General features: G+C 37.7%; 1 protein-coding gene across 2 annotated transcripts in view; it reads left to right on the top strand.

The window, feature by feature from the left end:
- Positions 1 to 24,566, top strand: part of CYP7B1 (cytochrome P450 family 7 subfamily B member 1) — a 125,329-nt gene that overhangs the window by 89,742 nt on the left and 11,021 nt on the right. For both annotated transcript variants that reach the window (XM_088175619.1, XM_088175622.1), the window contains exons 2-4: positions 13,422 to 13,558; positions 19,814 to 20,410; positions 20,855 to 21,061. In XM_088175619.1, coding sequence (XP_088031745.1) covers positions 13,422 to 13,558; positions 19,814 to 20,410; positions 20,855 to 21,061 — 941 coding nt within the window. The remainder of the gene's footprint in view (positions 1 to 13,421; positions 13,559 to 19,813; positions 20,411 to 20,854; positions 21,062 to 24,566) is intronic.

The following is a 24,566-nucleotide window of genomic DNA, read 5'->3' as shown; positions in this document are numbered from 1 at the left end:
TAGAGCTATAGCTAGGCAAACTTACTACTTAGGATTTCTGCCTACCCTCAAAACAAAATTCAGCATGGTCAATGCACCCTTTGAGCACGCCTTTGATGCACTCTTCATCATCCCTATGGTGTCACCAGTTGTTTATGAGCAATGAGATAGCATGTAGATTGTGAAATTCAGGATTCATCCTATGTCTGACTTCTTGGTGCAGCACAGGGTATGAAATCTTTCCACCGTCAGTCTGAATATTCAGTTTAGTATTGACTTCAATGAGGCCATATTTCTCCAGCAGTTTATGATGCTGTTGATACCCACTTATCCTTTGGAATAAAGGAAGTTTTTACATTGTACTTGTAAGATGCAATAACTTTCAGTCAGAACAAACAAAAATTGAAGAATCTGACAAAATTGCAAATATTTAAACCCTGGGACAATGGGGATGCATGTTTTGGGATTCACGCATACAGATGGAAATAAGATTGCATGCTGCATCTATGATCTGTCAGAGATGGCACATCCCAGCAGAGTTTGATGTCCAGGGCATCCACAAGACCCAGCATCTCATATCAGCTTTACTGGCAACCTGAGCTGGAAGATTTTCAGGTTTCTTACAGATCCAGCTGTCTTCTGGCTAGCAGTATTGAGGTCCTTCCTAGGAACAAATCCACGCTGTTTTTTCTATTTGGCACCAGTCATATGACACCAGTCAGGGTGCTAATGGTCTGGTTCCTAGGTCACATAGCAAGACACATGAGAATCCATCCTTGAATGTACTCAAAACACCCACACCTACAGCCTCCTGTGCTAGATGAGTGCTGTGCAGCCAGTCTTGAAACCTTTTCAGCAAGGGGAATGATGATTGGTTGAGTCCCCAGTCTGTAGTCCTGAACTAGCATCCATGGATTAACATGGATGAGGTGTTCTAAATCTTAGTCTCCTTCTTTGTCTGTATCCACAATCTTTTTGTTAGAAGCTGTAAAGCTTCTCTTCAACAGAAATGTTTTAAACTTTTAAGATTTCATGAAGTTTTGACACTTCTGTGGATTTTGTATCCCATGTATAGACAGCTGCCTCATCTACTGTTTGGGAATCAGCATTTGATTATGTGGGGCTCCAAAACAGTTGTAATGGTACCCTGTTGAAGTAGCTGGTTGAAAAATATTGAATACTTCATTAATAAAATTTCTAATTTTCAAATCAGAATGAGATGAGGGTGAGCAGGTTGAGGAGCATCAGGGAGTATGATAGACAGACAGAGGGACAGACTACTGGAATCTCATCCTGTCTTCCCTGAGACAGACCCGGCAGACAACAGCCCATGGGATATGGAGGATTGCCTGTCCTCTCTGAACACACTGACTGTACTAAACACAGTGACTTACAGGATAGGGAGCAATGGGGATAAATTCCTGCCACATGCAGCAGGAGCATCACCTGTGTGATTGCTCTGCCTCCCCAGGTGCCCAGAGAAACAAGGGTGAGGCTCTGTGAGTGTAACTGAACAACAGTGAGGGCAAGGGTTCATCTAGCATGGAGGTGTCACCAGGATTAAGTTAAAACCACACCCTCTGTCAAAACCACTTCCAGAAAGAAAGAAGACAGGTCATTGTCACAGGAAACTCTCTTCTGACGGGAACAGAAGGCCGAATATGCAGACTGGACACATCTATTTGGGAAGTGTGCTGCCTCCAAGGATCCAGCTTAAAGATGTGAAGAGAAACCTTCCCACCCTGTTATGGCCTTCAGAATATAATCCATTATTAATTTTTCAGGTGACAGTCTGAAAGTCCCAACAAGAAGTCTGAGGGCAGTCAAAAGAGACCTCAGGGCTTGGGATGACTGGCTAAAGGACTGGTTGCGCAAGTAGTGTTCTCCTCTATTTGCAGGAAATGATGGGGGAAAAGTAGGAAGAGCCAGCAGATCAATACCTGGTTCCAACCCTGGTGTTCACCTTTTTTCGTCATGGGTTGGCTGAGTTTTGGGCTCTTGTATTACAGGAAAGACATGGAGGCACTGGAGCATGTCCAGAGAAGGGCAAGGAAGCTGGTGAAGACTCTGGAGCACAAGTCCAGTGAGGAGTGGCTGAAGGAGCTGAGGTGGTTTAACCTGGAGAAAAGGAGGCTCAGGAGTGACCTAATCACTCTAGACCTGCCTGAAACTGGGTCAGTCTATTCTCCTGGGTAACAATACATAGGACAAGAAGAAATGACCTCAAGTTGCACATGAGGAGGTATAGATTGGATGTCAGGAAAATTTCTTCATCAAAAGGGTAGTCAAGCATTGGAACAGGCTGCCCAGGAAAGTGGTTGAGTCCCAGTCCCTGGAAATACATGTGTAGAAGTGACACTTGGGTACATATGAAAATATATTATTCTTTTGTTTTCTTTTTTTCAAAACCAGATACCATCCTATTGAGTAATTTCATAGAATAATGGAGTCATTTAGGTTGGAAAAGACCTTTAAGATCAAGTCCAACCATTGCCCTAGCACTGACAAGTCCACCACTAAACCATGTCCCCATCTTGGATCCTTCAGAAAGATGATCCTTTACAACCTAAATATTATTTTGTGCAGGAAACAAATGAGGAAAAAATGAAACAAATATTCACTTGAAATTCTAATGTCTCTGATTCCAGTCCCCAAGTTGATATTTGTTCACTTTAATTTAAAACATTGAGAATTTTGTTTGTTTTCTACTCCGTTTTTCATAGCAGAGGGATTTAAAACATGTTGAGACCCACAATGTCCCAGTTACTGTTCCGTCTTATGATCTTCAGTTAGTAGTATCTTACTTTCTGTGACTGCAGAATGAAAATGTATTCTTGATTTACCTAAAACTGGAATTAGTTAGTTTGCCTAAAACCGATAAGAATTACATTTGAGAGAACTCACACAAATACAAGGCCAGAAGCTTCATTTAGGTTTAACCCTTATGCCCTTGAACACGATAGAGTTTACATAAATATTTAAGAAGGGCAGCCACAGACCAATTAAAGGAATATATTTTCCAAGCGTCAAACCATTGTTTTCAGGCAATGCACTGATGCTCCTAAATTAATACATATTAAATCTGTTATGGGCTTAGCAGAGTTTTAGGCTCAGGAGAGGGAAAAGCAGATGAGAGCACCCCAGGGGGAGGTCGGGCAGAGATTGCCTGTGAGACACACAACCCACACTCGCAGAGTCTGTGTGGCTGAGGGTGGCTGCAGGCTGCTCTGCAAATCCACCCGAGGAGGACAGGGCACCATCATCCCTGTTGTTAAGTCCTTTCAGCATCCTAGGGAAAGCTGTGGGCAAGCTGAGAAGGCTGTGACTGGCTTCATTTTGATATTTGCTAAATAAAATTGAGGAGCAGCTGTTTTGTGGGAAATATATTTAAGGGCTACTTTTTTTTTTTTTTTTAATTTAAAAATAAAAATGTTATAAGATACTTCAGAATTCCCCTCATAATGAGAGATCTAGTTTCAGCCTAGTGCTACCCATGATTGCTTAGTAAAAGACTGCACTTTTCATATCCACTCACTTCAGACCCAAGAGTCCATCAGATTGCTGTTTCGTAGTGCATAATATGAATTATAGAAAGGTGCTGCTCATACGTACGATTATATGAAAAGTATCACTGCACAGACCTAGGAAATTACATTTGCAAGTAATTGGATTTGTGGCTCCCTAATTGTGGCAGCTTGTTAAGGCAGGGAGAGGTCTTACCCAATGTGAACTATAAGAAAGTCTGATTTGAAAAAGACCCATATGCTCTTGAATGCAGAGGCAGAGCAGAGCAGAGCTCAGGGTGAGAGGAGGAGGGAGGGGTTCAAGTGAAATGGAAAAGAAGTTTTGGAAGAAGAGTAAAGAATGCAGAAGCACATCTAGGAGGGGGGGAAAGAGGAGAGACTTGTTGCAGCTAGTGAAAAGCCAAAGAGTGCAGATTGCAGCATGCTTTCTGATCACCTGCAGTTTCTGCTGAGAGAAGTAAAATCAGTTCAGATGGAGAAACTGAGATGTTAGTCTAGGCTGCTGACAGAAGGAGATGAAGCAGGAGCAAATGAATGTTTGTGGGGAATCCTGTTACAAGACTGTTTCTCTTAACATGTGCAGTAGACTTCTAGCACTGGAAGGAAAAGAGGGAAAATAAATATCTGGAAAGAAAATAAGAATAATTGAATAATTTTTGAAAGAAAAGAAGACGTACTTATACTGCGTTCATCTTACAGACTTTAAAGCTTTTGAAACATTCACTGAAGTACAGTATTCAAGTAATGTTTTCCTGTGATATATGCCTTACTGGCAGGATTAGTTACCTTCTCTCATTATATTAACTTTGAGCTTATTTGCAAATAAGTGAACTAAATAAGGTACCTGGGGTTTTTTTTTTTGTGTTTATCCAACTGTTGAGACTATACTTTGGAATTTTTCAATACATTTTTGAGCAAAATATGTCCTGACTGTTAATTCTGTAATACAGTTTGTGAGATGTCTGACATCTGAAGCTCCTGGGGAAGAGAAGGCAAATTGCTTGCAGATCGCCATGTGCTTCTGTGCTTCCACTTGGGGAATGCATGGCCATAACTGTGGGAGTCATGAAATTGTTAATTAAAAATCTTCTTAGCTGTATTGCATCTTTTTTTAAAAAGATAAAATGCAAAATCTTTTCTTCTTCTAAAGCTATGCACATGGAGATTTTTAGACAGAGTAAGTGGCTCTGTGTTCTAGTTAATTACCTCAATAAATCAGGAGTGGGTTGGTGGGATTTGAAAATTCTGTGCATGGTAGACAGAGTGAGGGTTGGAGCAGTTTCTACAGCGGTCTGTTGCTGATCTGTAGTGGTATATAATGCACTCAGGTCAAAAGGGTGGTACTGATACTCACAATGCCACCATGGCTATAACATCAGAAGCTTACTGCTAAACCCAAAATACTATAATAAAACTGTTTGTGTTACTGCTACAAAAAAAAGAAATTGTGGCACCATTCAGTTTTTCCTATGATGTGATCTTTGTTTGCATAAATGCATATGGGTATGCATATCGAAATAGGTATGCTTATATACACATAATCTGTATTGATACACATAATCTGATTGATATATACACATAATTGATAAACACATGTGTACACACACACATGTATCCTGAGTGAATTGTATTTGCTTCTCAAAAATGGCTAATACTCCCTGAAAGGGGAGATGGAGAGAGGAAGTGATTTTTTTGGTACTAGTTGATCTCACAACTGAGGATCAGTTTTGCAGTGAGCAATGCAGACATGCACTGTAGAAAGGCTGTCCTGTCTCTGCCTAAGACAGGAGACAACAGATGGGTGTGGGAAAACAGGAGAGCACAGTGGGGAAACTGGACAAGACTCACCAACAGCCGAACTCCCTCTCTATGCCAGTGCAGTGTGTGTGTGGTTCACAGTGGTGACAGTGGTGGTCAGGATTCAAGAAGGGGTTTGACCGAGGATGAACTGGAAGTGAAAGCAGGTGGACAATACCTAGGCTAAGAGCATATTGCAAGAGATGAGAGCAGAGGCTTCCCAGATCTGAACAGGAGTTTGGTTGAGAAGAAATTTAACAGTGGATGGGGAAGGGGCTGAATGGTCGTGGCAGGTCTGTGGAGGAATCCCAAGAGGGATGGACAGCCAGGGTGGAAGTATGCTGAGGAATCAGGGGCAGGAGAAAAACCTTTTCATATGAGTGGGTCAGGAAAACTGGCGCTAAAAAACAAATATGAGAAAAGACAAGACAGAATTAAGGAAAATTTAGGGGAACCATCATCTTGGCTACCTAGATGAGCAATTCTAATTTATCTGTATCATTAATAAAGATCAATACTTCCAAAAAGCTCCTTTTCTCTCTGATGATTATAGAGATGTCTGGTTAACCAGTATTCCAAACTTCTGGATGGCTCAGTCACATTTAATAAAGGTCTATTTTTATCACCCTTTTTGTTCTAATGATCACCCTGCATCATTTAACATACGGTTTTATAGAAAACAACACTTGATTTTTACAGTATTTATTTTTTTACTTCTGAAATTATATACTACATTCTCAAAGAAAACACTGTTGCTGCATACAGAAGCAGCAATATTTTTCCATCTAGCATTCTTCTCTCCTTCCTTGTTACCAGGGTTTTTAAAATGTGATAATGTCCCACCACTGTTTCTGAGATTTCCTGAATTTATTTGTTTGCTCTTTATTACGTAAGGAATGATTTCTGCCTGTTTGAATATATTTCTGTGGGGAGTGCTGACATTCTTATCCACACTTCACTTGTCACTTCCAGGCCAGACGGTTAATATGATTTCCTACTATGAGCTACTTACTGCATACAGTTTTAACATGTGTTGCAGCAAAGCAGTATATTGAAGTGCAGAAATGAATTAAGAAAGAGATATCAGACAAAAGTCATTGAGTTCCCTTTGGTAAAGTCAGTTAATATGCAGCATAAATACGTTTCTAATAGGAGTAAAAGGAAATACAGGTGGACTTCATCTTCTGATCCCATCCTTCTCAAATGAATATGAGGGGAAAAAAAGGTGTTTATGTTTGTGGATAATACCTAAAGAGGAGTGTCTGCAAGCCTGCAAAGGAGGGATTAGCATTCCAAATGGTGAACTGGAAAACACAGAGGACTAATCAACAGCATCTGGATGGGAGCACAATCTTTTCTCTGGGAAAATGCTGAGGGCTGTAAGGGTTCCCAAGTTGGATTTTTATCAACACGGTGGTGATTTTGCACAGAAAGCTGAGATTGTGCTGGGAAGCAGAGGGTGTCACCCTTGAGATGGAATAGGTAATTGCACTGCTGTGCTCAGTACAGGACACTGCCATAGAGAAAGGTGTGGGCTAATGTTAGAAAATCAAGAAAGAAGTAACAAGTATGTAGAGGTCTAGCAAACAGTATACTGAAAGAAACCGAGGTTGTTTAACCTGAAGAAGACTAAATGAGAACATAATTAGTACCTTTAAATGCATGAAGTGTTCCTGCAGAAGTGGAGGGAATAATTTATTCTCTTATCCTTTGCAGACAGAGTGAGAAGTAGTGGACTTGAGGTACAACATGATGATGAAGGTTAGATGTGAGGAGAAACAGATTGCTTGTGGAAACTGGAGAGGCTCTGTTGCTGATATCTTCAAGAAGGGCATAGAAAAATATAAGTAAGATATCAGTACACAGCACCCTACCTGGAGTACCAGGTATGAAATAAGTAACCTCTCATCATCTCTGCCTAGCCCATTTTTCTTTGATTAAAACTGAATTAAGAAAGGAAAAGTGCTGGGCTGGACAAATAACCTCAAGTGTAAAATGTAATAGAATAACCTTGGGCTTGGTCAGGGAAAGTGTTGAGTAGACGTGGCGCTCTCACAGCCTTCACCCAGAACAGAACCAAAGTGGAATTAAAAAAGGAAGGCTATGACCATTAAGGGTGTATTAATTTTTAATACTGATGAATTATTGTTGCATTGGCCAGATCTTGTCTTCACCATGACTCCTATCCTGGCTGTTACGAAACTTTACATTACATTTGGTAATGTAAAATTTCTCAGAATTTTCAGCCTCTGATAAAGCCTGAGCCACAAGCTCTTTGTTACTGGGTTTCCATTTTAAAACCGTTTGGATTACTTTCCCACAATGGGAAAAAAAATGGGCATTTTCTTGCCTTTTGGCTTTTTAGGCAATGTCCCAACTGGTAACTACAAATAGAGGTAGAATTTATAGATATGTCCTTCAACACAGTGTTCAGTGTGAAGAATTGCTATGTACAGTGTCAGCCTACAATTCTTGATGTAATTTAGCCTAAACTGCAAAGGAATAAGATTTCTTAGAGAGTCTCTTAGAGATATTTCGGAGTTATTGAATGAGTTATTGAGTCTTGGTGTTTTTTGAATATTTGGGGATTACCTAAATGAAATTACTGGAAGAGAGAGAAAAGAAGATGCTCCTGTAGTGAATGGATTACAGTTACAGATCTTAGCAACTAAATCTTGTATGGTTTTAAAGGAGAAAAAATGTATTTTTATTAAAATCGCAGAAATTTTTGACATGAAAAACTTTCAGCAAAAGGATTGCATTTTTCTGGGGAAAAAAAATCGCAGTAAAAATTCACTGGTTGGTTGATTTGCTTTTGTCAGCATTTCTCCCAGTTTGTCTCACATTACCACTAGAGTCTGTTTTGCTGTACTGCTCTTTTTGGGAGTGCAGATAAACTTCTCTCCTTGGTGTGCTCAAAAGTGTATTTGCTACTTTTTTCTGAGTTTTGTCCTTTTATTTTACAAATTATTTTTATCCTAATGGAAAAGAGATGGTTATCAATACTGCAGTATGAAACCACTTTACCTAGGCATGAGTATAGGCAGTGGCAGAGTGAGTTTTTTTCTGTCCAGGACTCTCAGTTCTTCATCGAGTCAATCCATGTCTCTCTCAAGATGATGCATCCATTTACTCCCCACAAACCTGAAAACAGCAATCAGATAGGAGCAATGTCTTTACCTCCACAGGAAGTATGTAAGCTGAGAATTCAAGGGTAAAAGATCCTTGTATATTGCTAAAACTCTCATCTGGCTTGTTCTGCAGGGAATGCTTTTTCATACTGCATGTATTCAACCTGGAAGATTTAGAGTTCCAGGCAATCCGAGTTGGGTGAGGATTTAAGACGCGTAATTTTATAAATGTCAAAAATTGCATTGTGGCCAAGTATTTGAAAGAAAATTTTATTTTCTATCCTCATAGAAGTAGAACACCTATAAGTAGGTCTAGGGCAAAACTGTAACTGCTAAATTAAAAAAAAAATAGAAAGATAGACTCACTAGCTTCCTCCTGTCCTAAGTTTCCTGTGTTCTCTCTCTCATAATACAAGAAGACATTCCAGACACCACATTTCTGGGGATTACCTTTCTTGGGGTTGAAGCCTTTGGCCTCATTCTTTTCCTCACAGTTAGAGTGTTCATAAGCCCCTGGAAAGACACTGTCTGTCATGTCTTGTTGCTTAAATATTGTGATCGAGCCTGTGAATAATCTCTAACTGCTTTGACATGTTCATAATAGCTTTTGTTCTACTCTGTACCAATCCATTTCCATTCCTTAAAGTCCCCTGACATGGTGTGTTCCAGCTTGGACATGGTATTATGATGGTTTGTCCGAAGATACTATAGAAAAATCAGAGCACTACCTTTAGATTTTGGGGATGGTAACCATGGTTTGGAAAGTGAAAATGATCCCTCTGCAGCAAAAGATATTGTCAGACCTTTTTCTCCCCGGCTTGTGGGGTTTTTTTCTGCCTTTGGTGAAAGTTGTTGTGAAAAGCGGTCAGCTGAACCGGCGTTACCCTGCAGAGTGACGTGTTCGTGTCGGGCTTCTTCAGCTGTGCTGTGTGCAGTGAAGGCTGCTTTAACACCAGATGCCAATCATACACCACCAGTGGATTTGCAAGATTATAGGACAGGAAAAAAAGATGAAGGTTAAGCATGGGGCACAATAGAGATTACTTATGGTAATGAATTGTATAATTTTTCTAGACAGATCTGGATTAATGTTTATCCCAGGCAAGAGATTACTGTATGTCTGATTCTAGTTGTAAACAGACATTATTAAACAGAAGGTTTATGTTCATGAAATGCGACTATGGGTGTTAAAGCACTTATGATTTATTATGTGCAAAAAGAAAAATTAACCTGTTCATCTGCTATAGTACAAGATGCGCTGTGGGTTTTTGCATAATTTGAAAGGCATCTGCTCCTTTGGAATACAAATAACCAGTGAGATGAGAAAGATTCTCCTCTCATTTACACGGGTCTAATGCCTCACACTGCAGTGATGTTGAAATGGTGTAACCAAGAAAAGAATAGTCTTGTGTGCTTTTATAAAGCAATAATATTTCTATGAGAAATCATGTTGGCAAAGTCTGTTTGCTTGTGAATCTTTAGGGTATTTTCTTTATTAAAAAAAAAAAAAAGAAAGAAAAAAAAAAGTAATGTTCAGAGACCTTTACGAATGACCTTACTGAGGTTTCCAAAATAATTCTTTCACTACTTAAAAACACAAAAACATAATGTTTAGAGACATTGAATTTTATAATTATTTTTAATTCAATATTTTCCAAAATATATATGTAAAAGCCCATTTTTCTCCTGCTTTATTGCATCACTGCTGCTTAGCATAAGTGAGACACAGATACATAATCCACATTTTTTAGTATTGCCTTACCTCAGTAGCTAAATAATCACACCTGGGTCAGTGCCTTCTGTGTTTTAGGTGAGCTGAAAAATATTCCCTTAAGGAAACTGTAAACAAACTCCAAAACTTTGCTTTTTTTTGGTGAAGTAGACATTGCAACTCTATTACTTGCTAACAAGAAAGTATCTTTTCTCTGTGAAAGCAAAGAAAAATTACAGTTATCAAAATCTGTTCGTTCTATTTATGGGCTGTATTTGTAGCCAGCTGATTTTTGCATAATGCCATTTGAAATTATCCATTTAACAATGATGGATGATACAACTGTGTTGCTCTCCCTCCACTTTGTAACTGATCTGTCTACTTATAGATTGCATTGGACATGTTGCTGATGCTTTATTTGTAAAATTCACTCACATATGTGAGAAATTTGTTCGTTAAGTCTTACCGACTTCACAGAGGCTCCTCAGACAAGTAAAGATACTCCTCTATATAAGCAAAACCAGCCCAATATGTGGAGTGAAAAGACCCGGGAATATCGTGAGGTTTGTTAAGCAAATTAGAATTTAAGCAGTTATACTTGACCTGAATAAAATGTAATCTGTAAGACATTCTGAATGCTTAAATTAAAAAAGTTGCAGTCTTAAATTTCCATAAAAACACTTCATAGCTCTTAATAGTTCTTTTATATTTCTTAGCTATATTTTGCATTTGGTACAACAATATATTTGTCATGAGTAAAATATAACTTTAATGCTTGTAATATTTTCCCTAATTATCAAATTTTACAACTTCTGTGAAGTGTGAGTCCAGAGTTAAAGTTCATGAGCAAATTAATTAAGCACTAAAAGTTTCTGTGGGCTTTGTTAATGGCTTCGTTTAGCATCCGAAGTTGATGAAGACTTCTGGAGATAGCCGGGATGCAGGTGATCATCCCTCAGGAAATGGGGTTGGCTGGGCTGCTCTGCTGGAAAGCCTGTGCAGAGAAGCCCTGGATTTGGGGAGGCACTAAAATACAGGCGGCCGCTCTTTTCTTCACCGTGTGTTAGCAGACATCGATAAGTCGTGGAGATGACCTCCATCTTCCAAAGAGACAGAAAGCTAGAAATGAAGACACATTTCTGTTATCAGTCTGCTGTGGGTCGTAAGTTGAACTGGTGTTATATTTTCCTCTGAAAGCCACATAGCCTTGACACAGTGTTTAACAGTGTTAAGCTTATTGCTGCTGAGCTAAACATGTCTGAAGTGAACGATGACCCTCACGTCTTTGCAATAGCAGAATGTCTCCCTGATGTGATCCCGAAGACTTGGAGCATTAAGTTAATTTTCCCCTGGATTTCTGAGCTGCCTTCCTTTTACCCGGCGGAGAGCTTGTGAAGAATACAGCTTCTGACCGAATGACAGAACATGGAGGGTGAAATTAGATGCATTCAATTAGAAGATGACAAAAAGCCTATCTAAATATTTGTCAGGATGCTACTTACAGGACATAGTGTCCAGCCAGGGAAGTGAAAGGCGGACACTCTTGGGACTGAATAGTCTGGAGGGGGAAAAAATGGGTAAATCATCCAGATTCTTTACGGGCTTGGAAGGGATAATTGAGGGTATCAAGTTGGCTGCTATGCTTCCAGGGCTAGTGATCCCTCTCGTGTAATCTCAGATTAGTTCTTTGCTTTTATTCACTTAATACACAATTAAACATTACTAAGTTTTCTCGGCCACTTGAGTAAATAATGTTGTTATTTGACCATTAAAGGATGATTAATGCTGTGGTTTCTGGGAGGTATTGAAGAAAGAGGGGCTCCACCTTCTCAATATAAAAAACACATTACAAAACAAGCAAACAAAATGCCAAAGCCACAAAACTTAAGGAAATGAAAAAGGCACAGCAAACTGTTGGCTGTGAGTCTGTTGGACAAGAAGATGTACTGTTTTATCAGAGGACAAACGGATGTTCTTGGAAACTTAATTTTAAAGTTAGTAATCAGTTAAACAAAAAGAGATCAAAATATGCAGCTTGGTTTAGCCACATCTGTTTATCTGTGAATTAAATTTATAACTTTTTTTAAGTAAGTGAGCAAATCTCTGGCTTGTATTTTCCTGCTCAAAAAGTTTTAATTATGAAAGTAAAATTAAAAGTAAATACAACATACTATGGTTTTGGGGTTTTTTTTGGTTTTTTTTGTTTGTGTTACAGCAGTTCAAGGGGGAATGTGACTATGATAGGGTTAATCCAGCTACATAAAAATCCATGCTGTGTATGATAGTAGTAAAGCTTGTGATCCCTTGATCTTTGATTAGATCCAAGCTAGTAAATATCTTGTGTTTAATCAGAATGAGTTGTTCTGCATGTAGTATAAGTCACCTTCACAGATGGGATGTAGCAGCAGAGTTGTTCGTGAATATTTGTTTTAATCCCTTCCAGAACAAGCACGCTTTATGTTTCTTTGTTGTAAATCAGATTCAAGCAACTAAAGACCAGCATGAAGGAAAGATATTTACTTGCAGTCAGGAGTAGGACAGTGTGGGAACCCTTTTTTCATTTTAAAGAAAAATGTAACTTAGTAGAGTCTTAAAAGGTGTTTTATACTATTCTGTAAAGATAACTAACCACCATGGCTGCTTTTTTAAACTGGGATGCAAACATCAGTACCTGGAATTTCTTCTTAAACTGTCCAGACGCATTTCTATCTTAGACTATAAATATAAAGAGACTAAGATTTATTACAGTTAATGTTCAGCCTGTATTATTACCCTATATTTTAAAGATATTTAGTTAGAATGTAGAATGGCTGTTCTCTTTGCTGGTAAGCTGAAATTACTAAAACGTTATCTGTAAGGATACTTGTGTGGTATGTCGGCGTCCTATTTACCTAAATCTGTCATAATTGCCTTCCAATACATCTTCCTCTGACACACCAAATATTGAAAATGAGATTACTCTTTGCTGGGAGCTTTTCTACTGAATGTCATTTTTCTGTGTTCATAACTTGATGGTAATAACTGGACGACCTGTAGTTAAATGCGTCTCAATTTCTCTCACTTATTTTTCCTAATCACCACATGGAGCCTTCAGTGCTCAGAGGTGTGATTAGATTTAACCTGCCATCATATCTGAAGAACTTTCTGTACAACATATTATACATTGCAGGAATTATAGATGTAAATGATGGGTTTAAGTGTAATATATGTATATATAAAAATAAGTTGCTCTCATGCCAAAGTTAACTCCTGTTTATTTTTTTTTTCTGTTTTTAACAGAAAGACTGGAGAGCCCCCACTAATAAATGGCTGGATTCCTTACCTTGGGAAAGCTTTGATTTTTAGAAAAGATGCTTACAAATTCTTACTGGATCAACAAAAGAAATTTGGAGATATTTTCACTGTACATATTGCTGGTGAGAAATATTTTAGTTTGTATCTTGATTTTTTCTGTCAGTGAGGTTAAATACTAATCCAAATATTTAGTTTAGAATCTTCCTTAACCCAAAACATTTTTCTCTAGCACAGACCCATAAAAATCCCTCAAATTTACATATATTGTGGGCATGATAATTGTCTTTAAAATATCACTATCAATGTGTGGATTTATTTACATCTCCAAGTATATATGTATTTTGACAGATTTTGTAGGTATGTACTGTATGAACATAGATTTTGCCAGCACATTAATTGTGTATTGGTGGGTTTTTTCCTATAGAAGAGAGAACTAACATCATCTTGACATTGCACAGAAAAATATCGGATTAAATTTAGAAAACACTTAAGAAAAAAAGTGCAGAATTTGTTCTCACACATTTTACAACTGGTTGACAGGAACACAAGGGAATGAATGACACATTGACTCAGTGATACAATCGGGACTGGAACATAGAAACTTTCCGTTGCCAGCCTCTTACTCTGATCATGCTTGCTGAAAATAATGTAATAAAGTATGATAAAACCTTGCTGCTTTCTGTATTTATAACTGTATTACTAAGCTAGATTGAATACAAACATTTGAGTGATTTCACATAGACACTTAGCTGTGGAAGAAAAACACAGAATAAAACTAAAATCCTGAATGAAAGTTAAATATATAAATTTACATCTATCTATAGAGATCTATTTTTTACTCAAGTCGGTATAAAATCTGGTATTTTCTTGTGTTCAGAAAGGCAAGCTCTTATTAGTATAGATGGTTATAACCATCTTCTTCACCTTTACATGCTGATATCCTTGTTCAAATGATCAACTTTAGTCTATATAATTTTTAGTTATTCCTGTAGTTTAAGGGAGTTTGAAAAAAACATGTTAAGTGTAAAGTATAAAATTTGCTTTTTAATTCTAAGACAGTAGCATTAGCTTTATAGTTACATATAGGCAATATTTTGGAATTATTTTTTTTTAAAAGCCAATTAATTTAATTGCAATCCATGTGTTTAATTAATAAAATTTTTCTTCCTTTTAAAAAATCGTTCCTTTTGTTCCTTTTGAAGATAATTTTTCCTGTATTAAATACGTGATTTTTCAAAATTTCATTCAGGATTTTTTTTTTTTTTGGAAACTTGTATGATCCGATTTTTTGCAACTTGAAAGTGAGTTTGGCACAGTACAAAACCAGTTCTTGTTGAAATACAATCTTTTTTATTGTTAATTTGAATTCACACTGTAATAGAGATTTGGCTTCTTACAAATACCAATTAATAACTATAATTCAGATATTATCTTAGTGTATTCATAAAACCAAATACAGTCATACTTCAGAATCTTAAAAGTGTTTGATCAAGTATTTATTTCTTTTGTCTCTTTATTATTTTATGTAAGACTGTGTTTAGAAGTTTGTGTTTAAGCAATCTATGAGTGTAATCTAGTTTCAGAAATTTCTGTTTCCATGATAAACCAAATTCCATCTCAGATAATCTCATGTTTAAGTGTTTTGGGCCAAGCCTCCCTCGATAAAACTGAGGTAAATGGAGTTAGTTTTGGATATTATTTCAGTCTCGTGCAGGGAAATGTTTGATTTTGTGAATTGATCACAACAGAGACACCACTTTAAGTTCTCTTTTTTTGGTACAAAATTGCTGACCGTCAGGACTTCACTGAAGAGAAATAGTTTGTCATCCTCAAGTCAAGGAAGAAACCAAAGCTAGTTAGTATCTGCCATCGTGTCCTGATCTGAAGGCACGCAGCATTTCTGTATGTCTTACTGATTTGACAAAGATGATGTTTCTGCGCTCGGCAAACATAGCGTAGCCAGCTGCAAGTGGACTATCATTACTTTACCCCCCTGGTGGATGTCTAAAGGTCCTGTCAAAAAATTCTATCAATATATATTGTTCTAATTATTGGTTCTCAAACTAGCTCATTTGGAAAATGCGGAACGATGCTCGGAGTTTCTGGCATTGCCCCGTACTGGTAATGCGATTTTGCTGATTGTACTTTCCCATGTGATGAGCAAATGATTGTCATCCCTAAAAGTCGCAAGGGACATGGATGTCATCTTAATAAAGAAATTAAAAAGCACATCTTTCTATGAGAAACAATGTAAATTCCTGACCTGTCGCAGAAAATAGTTCTCTAATTGGTTTTGTGTGGTGGTGCAGCAGAATCGTTTTCCCCAAACGTCATGCCAGCGCAGCACCACTGTACATCATTGTCAGCAGTTCAGCAGAATCTCCCTAATAAGAGGACGATTACGTAAATGCAATAGTCTTGGGGGAAAAAAAAAAGATCAGAAAAGAAAAGAATAAGGAGTGGAACGAGGGAGAGAGACTGCGTTGAGATGATCGTACTTCCCAAGCCTCTCTGCTTGTTAAGGGTCAGCAGCATAGGCAGACAGCTAGGTAAGAAATTAAAGAGCTTGAAACAGTTTTGCTGTTGTTTCTTGGGATTAAACTTTATGTCCTTTTCCTCTGAAGCTGATAGGAGTGATAATGAACCCTGAAACATTTTCCCTGAGACTAACTCACCTTTTAATAAAATAATCCTAGTGGTTTTTACTAAGCACATTTGCCTTTTCAAATACTGCTGCTAAGTCATTCTTTTCTTTAAAGCATGATACACCTACAGTAACATATCACATTTTTCTCTCATAGGCAAAAGGTAATTTACATTAACTCCTTACCAGGCTGAAACCTGCTGCAAGCATTACTGAAATAACATCCATCATTAGATGCCATCTGAAATGCTTGTCTTTCATCATTAGCATTAAAATGCTCCAGAATGCATTATTAGAGTAATTTCTTAACTATCATACAAATACTGGCTTCTGTGCTCAGATTTACCAAAGTTGACAATTTTCATATTTTCCACATCAATCTTCTACTTCTAGGAAGAAACTAAATGGAGATAACCACGCTATTTGCAGCATGGGTTTAAAGCAGACTGAAGAATTGGATAGTGAAGTATGAATTCTCTGTAGCCATTAAAAAAAATCAGAGGGCTTTTTGCAGAAACAGGGATACATCTCTTGTTTTGACTTGTTTTTACTGTATTAAATAAAATAGTTCAGTGACTTAAACTGTTGTGAATTGGAGTGTGACATTTCTATATGTACATGTCTATTTAGTTTTTGGTGTTGAAGGGTTTTTTTACAAACTAACAAGGAAAGCTTAGTCTGTAGTGGTTTCCAAATAAATACCTTCAATATTTAAGGCTCTCTGATTTGTGGAGATTGTAGTATGCCTCCACTCTTGGCTGATTCGACATTACCTTTTCTAGTACTCTGGTGGAAACTCATGAGTATGAAGACTTTGGATTGATTTCAGAAAAGATTACTTTCCAAAGATTCTCTTAGCAGTAGCTGCAGTGGAAAGACATGCGAGTAGAGGGGGAAGCTGCATTTTAAAATACCAAACAGTAACTGAAAACTTTATGAAAGGTTTTAATTTATTGGTCTCTGACACCATCAGGGACAATCAGTGGGAACAAACCTCACTGGGGACAAGGACAGGATTTTAAAAGCAAAATTAAGGACCATATTGGCACGTAAAAAATTTAAAATCATAACTTGAGGTGAGAAAGTTTGTTCCACTTCGGATGTTTGCCGTTCAGGGTGTAGAGGAGGTGTTGGGGCATGGTTTTGTAATTAGCAATCTGTTCCTGTATGGAGGAGACCGGGGTAAGCAGTGTAAGTGCATCTGTGTGCAAGGATTACTGTAATTGTCAAAGGTTCCCATACCCACTCTCACAACTTTCTAACTGCCATTAATAGCCCTGGGTTTTAGTACTTTTCTAATTAAGAGATCTAAAATTAGATTTTCGATGGCATACATAAACAAGCTGCCTTTGTTATAGGGGGGTTCCATTTTTCTGATTAACTAGACCCTTACTAAATGCAGCAACAAGAAATATTTTGGTTTATGTGCTTATATATGTTGTTGACTTGCAGTGATGTGGTCTGGAGCCTGAAATGATTCTACAAAATGAATTATATTTTGGTACATACTTACTTTTTGCTACCAGGAACCTGATGAGAATAATAAAAACAGGATCTGTAATATTCTTTTTCTCAGGGACTTTTTTTTCAAAGTATGTGGTAGTTGTGAGTGAGTTTTGATTTAAAATTATTACTAAAATAGTTTGTTTGTCTGAAAACTCATTTGCTGAAAATCATTTTCTTACTTAAAAATGATAAGAATTAATGTGCGTTTGCTAAGTGTCTGATTAAAGATCACAAAGAAACTCATATTTTGCATCAGAAATAAGCAGATGGTGGACAGATGGTTTAAATTAATATTAATTAAAAATCTTAACTTAAATTGTTTACCCTGTAAATGCAAAGTTAAGAAGCCAGCTTTCATCTTTAGGGTTAATAACACTCCAAATCTATTTATTAAAAATTGCTCCAATGGGCATTCTTTCCAAGCTTTGATCACAAAGATGGTAGCCTCAATAAAGAGCGTGAAAGTAGGTGAAAGCTGGAAAGAGAGAGTAATTCTAGGACTCTAAACAAAGATACTGCAGGGGACAAGACTAAAAATTCCTGTTAACCTCTGTAATCAGACGAGGTCAAAAAAGAGGACTGAGAATTCATGATCTTTCATGCTGGTTTCTCAGTATTCTTTAAAATTAAATTTATGGCTATGGTTGATTATGTTACAGTAAAACAAAATCCATGAGTATCGTAAAAACCTTGACACACTGTTGACAAAAAAAAAAAGGGGTTCAAATTCTGTCTTGATATATCCTTTACATTTCCTTACTAGTTCACTGGGATTGCATTTGATGTAATTGGGAGGGGAATTATGGCAGCTGGTAATTGTAGAGGAAGTCCAGAGTGTAGCCAGATACCATAGAGCACTGTGTGTGTATATAAATCAGAATATGAAATAACTATGATAATTCAGATATCACTATATGGTAACCATGGATACTTGACATTTTTAGTGGTAGTGACTACTTTATCTCTGGACATCTGTCACAGAGCCAAATTTGGTCCGCAGTTAAGCATGTAGTGTTCCCATTAAAATCAAAGGAGATTTGTCCCTTTAGGGAGACAGAATTAGACTGTAAATGCTGGAAGCTTTGCTCTTTCCCTGAGTTTGTGACTGGGATATTTCAAAGAGAAAGTGTACATTTTAATAGGTACCCTTTTTCCCTAATGCACCTCTCATTCAAGGTAAGAATCAGGAATGCTAAATTTAGAACCATCTATAAAGAGCTAAGACTTAATTGAGCTTTAGCAGTGTTAGCATTTTGATTCATAGTAGTTCCTCCAAATGCTTTTCTTCAGCAGTTGACTTGAAGTTTAGGGAGAAAGTGCAGGACTTCTCTGGCAGGAACAAACTGAAAAAGCATTTCACTTGATGCAATCCTATCCCTCTGTACAAGGAGCTGAAGGTATCACTGTGTCACCTCATTGAGGACCCTGGGAAGGGCAGGAAGTTGGGTGGTGCACTCTGACACAATGGATATTAGCCCTGGGACAGAGTGTATCCCAAAGTGGAGCCCATGCTAAAAATGGTGCCTGCTGCATTGTAGGCTGTGACTTCACATTCATGAACAAAGATAGTCATGTTAGGGGTACTGAGCACATTCTTAACAAAGAGTTAGCAAAGCTTCGGGGGGAAAGAGCCAGATGTGAGAGGAGCTTTAATTGTTGGGGGATTGCAGGATGCAGTTAAAACTGTAACTGACAGGCTTTGAGTTCCTGTGTCATCTACTTGGGAAAAAACTGCCTAGGTGGCATGTTTTCCACTTTAGCCTGTCATTCACTTTCCTCTGTGCAGGTGAAATGTGTGTGTTTCTCCCTTTCTGCTGGTGAAAACCTACAGTTTCCAAATGTTGCTATGACTCCACACTGTATTTTCATGAATTAGACCAGAGTAGTAAACGATTTATTTCAGAGCACCACAATTGAGGGGATCACACACAACTGTTGGCACAAACAGTAGATCCATCTACATGGAAATGGCTTCACACGTATTTTAGAAGAGCCTGCAAAGCGTACACTGATGGAGTCTGCATCCTCACAAAGCAAATCTAAATAATATTTGTTTCATCATTTTTTCTTCTTTTTTTCTTTGTAGATTTATTCCTCTTTTTGGGTTGTTTTTTTTCCTGCATTATTTTTTCACAGACTTTGGCTTATTTTCAGTTATTGCTTCTGGAAGCATCATCAGATTATAAAAGTGCACGTGTCTCTAATTATTTCCTGTTCTTCTATTCAGGTAGATATATTACCTTTATCATGGACCCATTTCAATATGTCTATGTCATCCGAAATAGCAAGCAACTTGAATTTCATGAATTCGCTAATAAAATGGCATCCAAAACTTTTGACTACCCAGCCTTGTCAAAAGGAAAATTCCCTGAACTCAAGGAAAACCTGCACAGAATCTACCAGTATCTACAAGGCAAGCCTTTGGATATCATTTCTGACCACATGATGAAAAATCTCCAGGATATATTTGAATGGAAATGCTCACAAGCAACAGATTGGGAAACAGAAAAAATGTACAAATTCTGCTGCTCTGTAATGTTTGAAGCCAGTTTTGTAACACTATATGGAAGAGTTCCTGCTGCAGATGGCCACAAAGTTATTAGTGAAATCAGAGACAAATTTATCAAGTTTGATGCCAGCTTTCCCTATTTAGCTGCAAACATACCAATTGAGTTGCTAGGAGCTACCAAGAAGGTTCGGAAGGAGCTTATACATCATTTTTTACTTCAGAACATGACAAAATGGCTGGGAGGGTCAAAAGTGGTCCAAGCCAGACAAGATATATTTGAGAAATATGAGCTGCTTGGAGATTATGACAAAGCAGGTAGGAAACTTATGAATGATTGCTTGTCTAAAATAAAATAATTTACTATAGACCTTTGAAATAAAAAGGCAAAATGGCGACCTTGAAATTTTTTTATGTTCTTTCTAATTGGCTAATGATAAAATGTTTTACTCTGAAACAACCCTCTATGATAATTGATTTTTTTTTTGTGCTGAGGTGGTAAAACAAGATACTTAATGGTGATAATGAGAAAGATTATAACTGAGCTGCATTTCCTCCCCTTATTCCCCCCACCCCCCCCGACATTACATTTCAAACTATTCTCATTAAGCAGAAAATTAGACTTCAGAAGCCTATTGGTCCTCATTAGCATTCACTGATCCTTGGCTGGGTCTGTGTCCTAACATCTTTTAATTAGCACACTGCAAATCTAATCAGTGTAATAAACGCTATTAATCTTCCTTTTCACTTATTTTCTCCCAGCACATCATTTTGCCTTCCTGTGGGCCTCTGTGGGAAACACGATTCCAGCTACATTCTGGGCCATGTATTATCTTCTGCGGCACCCAGAAGCTCTTGCAGCGGTGCGTGACGAGATTGACCATTTGCTGCAGTCAACAGGTCAAAAGAGAGGGCCCACATATAACATCCACCTCACCAGAGAACAATTGGACAACCTGGTCTACCTAGGTAATTTATTTTTATCTGTTAGGAAGAGAAGAGGGGCTCTCCCAGCAAACTCGGTTTATCACTCATTTCTGTTTACTGAGAAGGTGGAGGACACAGCTGCCTAATTGACATAATAACACCCATTTACATCAATTATAAATTATGTAGTTTATAGCTGTAGATACTCTCATTGCATGTAAACATTAAAGCCTAGGTAATTAACTATGCAAGGTATGCAAAAGGCTAAATCGAAGCTTTGCAATTATTTGAAAAAAAGTTGATGCCTATTAAGTTGTTTGATTCTGAGCATCTGCCGAAGTGTTAACGCATTTCAAATACTTCTGTATGGTACTGCCAAGAAAGACCCTTTTCTGAAATTAAAGTGGGATTGTGTATTTAAACTGCAAATGTATTTTATCTGCAAGCAATTTCTTTCTTTCTCCCTTTAACAAAACAAAAAAGGCTTCTAAAGCAGGCTTCTGTTGGGCAATGCCTCCAAATGAAAAAGAAGACGATAAAAATTTGCAGAGGAGAAATGGTGTTTTCAGTACTTTGTTCAAAAGATGGAGCTTTAAGGGAACTACAGTTCTGGATCCAGGGTTCAAAAGGAGACTCTTGCCAGTGGTCATTGGAAGTTGTTTGAATCAGGACCTGTATAGGCCTTCAGAGCATCAGCTCATGGTTTCACTTCATTTGGTAGTGCAGACACTGGCAAGAAAAATGGTGAAAATAGCCCAAGGGAGGAAAGAGGGTGTAGCAGGTAGGTACCTAAGCTTTAAACATCTGTAAGTCTCCACAGTTAGTGTTAACAAGGGCAGACAACAGCTGATTAAAAGATTAAAGGTTCAATAATCGTCTGTTTTTAAATACCAAAACCAATCCTGTGTTCAAAACAAGCTCGTGTCCATAGGTCTTGGTAGCTCATGACCTGAACTGATGCTCCACTCTTAAAGAAAGCTGTGTCAAGGGATGGTGGTGGAATAGTGCATTCAGTGCCTGGTTTGGATCCTTGTAATAGCTGCCATTCTCCAAGGTCATCCAGTGTGGCATGTCTCAAGAATCTGTATGCAAAGTTGATTTGATTAGTACAAATATAAAATTGAGTCTGATCCATTTCCTTTGTGTTAGAGCGTTAATATTAATATTAATCTTACATATTGTGAGTCTGTCTACTAAGTTGGTTACATCTGCAGTCATGGCTCTTTTGATGCAAATTTATCTCTAACAATGGAGAATATTTTTGAAATAGAGGAGGTATTGGATGACAATTCTGTTTTTCTAAGCATTTAATGGACTTCTAAGGAACACGAATAAAACTACTTCACATCAGAGCTAGCATACACCAATAAATAAGTTACCAAGCATCAAGAAGATCAAAAGATAATTTAGTTTACATTTATAGACTGAGATGGGAATGGCCATGAAAAAAAGGGGGGGAGAAAAGGCTTCCCAAAAGTGTAGGGATAGGGAAAATAAAACCATGTAGTTCACTAAAACCATCTGGTGCAAAACAGTATGAACAGTTTAAAAACATTAGCTGTGTCATTCCTCTGCTTCTTGCAGTCTTGAAGTACCTTGGTAGCATTTGATTTATGTGTTGAGAGGGAAGTGCAACATCCTACTTTGTAGTATTCTTGTAACACTTTTGTTAAATTTTATAATCATGTTAAACATAATGTGATATGAACAGAAGCTAGATTTCAGTTCTTCTGGCACTTAAGTCATAAAGGGCTGGATACTGTCCCATAAAATAATAATATAGAAAAAAATCTGTACCATAAGAGAATTAGTCATGCTTCAGTGGAAAGGGGAAATTTGTTATTTGTTAATAAATGTGTAGGAGGGACGAAGGTCCCAAATTGCATTGCTTGCACACCAAGAGCTCCCCTGTTGCAGGAAGGCCACTGACCCCAAACCTCCAAGACTGAGCTTTTGCTCCTTCCATTCCTTCTGTGCCAACCTGGAGCGTAGGAAACTGGGATTGTGTCCCTGCTCTCGAGTGAGGCAGACCAGGTGGGATGCTTGCATGTTCATCACCTTGTCATCTCATTTTCCTGTTTTAAGTGCTCTGATTCTCCGTCCTCTTTTTGGCCTACTATAACAAGAGACGGTTTTGATTCTTCATGCTATGGAGAAGAAGCACAAAAACTCTTTCTCAGGAAGTAGCATTGTTATTATGGTCAGATTGTTTGGGTCTAGGGAACAACACGGCCTGATTTACTCCTAAATTCTAAGCTCAGGTACATGATTATTTCATTAAAAAAAACCAAAACCAAACAACCAAACCAAACCAAAATGCAAAACATGTTCAACCCAAAATCAAATTAGCAAATTTTGGCCCTGACTATCTTTTTCTGATGGCATTTCTGGGCGGCACCCTTTGTGCTGTCTACATAACACAATTCTGAAATCCAAACTTACTTGTGTGCACAGAGTAACATACATTATTAGACATTATGGCTCACAGCAGAGCTCTAATATGGTAAAGGACACATAAGAATGGTCTGTCAGTTAAACTGGTTATAATGGAAATGCCCAGGGTAAAGCAGATATGTACTTAGTGCATGTTTAATGCTAGGCATGTTTAGTCAGTTCGTTTGTTTAATATTAGTCCATTCATTTATATGGTGAAGTATTCTTGCCCCAGGTCATTGCTGAATCTCAGATATTCCTGCAAAAAGAGCACAGCTTGAAAAATTGTTTTGTACACAAGAAAGGGTAGGGACCCAAAAGGAGCTAATTCAGAGTGTGTAGTCATAACACAAAGGCTAAGCATTAAAATCATTGGTTGAATTGAAAGGAATAAATATATTTTTCTGAAATGGGCTGGGCAGTACCATTTAGTTCTGAGTAAGATGCAGATGTACTTGTTTCAGATTATCGTTTGTGTTGGCATACCATGATGCCCGTGGGTAAATGACCCCCCCAAATATTTGCATACTCAATAGCTATTTTCCTACAATACACTCTAATAATTATTGCACCCTATTACCTGCTCTGTGTTAGTGTAAAATTAACAATCCATTACTGCACAATAAGTTTTATAAAACATTTACAGATAGAGATCATGTTTAATTAAAATTAACTTGCCAACGAAAGCCAAATGCACTTATGATTCGCAATGACCTTTTATTACCTGCAGTCCCTTGTTTTGGCTGGATGATTGACAGCTTGCTGTTTGGCTACCATGTTGTATTTCAGCTGACAAGACTTTTCATTTTAACTCAATTTGCCTGCCTATCACAAGCTGGTGGCAGGCCAGGCTCAAGTCACCCAGCTTTGCCTCAGCAGCTTGCTCTATTTCTCATTAGTACGCATTTATTCAGTGGAAATTGGAAGACAAATGCTTGAAGGCATGTGAACTAAGTATAGCAAATTAGGGTTTAAAGACTGAATATTTATAAGTATATTGAAACAGTTAAAAAAAAAAAGTCTAGAATGAATTGGAAGCTGAGTGCTAGCTTTAGTATAAGAGAAATGAAGAGAGAAGTGGGAGGATTCTAAGAATAACAATACTATGAGAGAT

The sequence above is a fragment of the Sturnus vulgaris genome, chromosome 1 (assembly GCF_052056855.1).
Source record: "Sturnus vulgaris isolate bStuVul1 chromosome 1, bStuVul1.hap1, whole genome shotgun sequence".
NCBI lineage: Eukaryota > Metazoa > Chordata > Aves > Passeriformes > Sturnidae > Sturnus > Sturnus vulgaris.
Note: the sequence above shows the minus strand (reverse complement) of the source record. Positions and strands in the feature narration are given on the sequence as shown.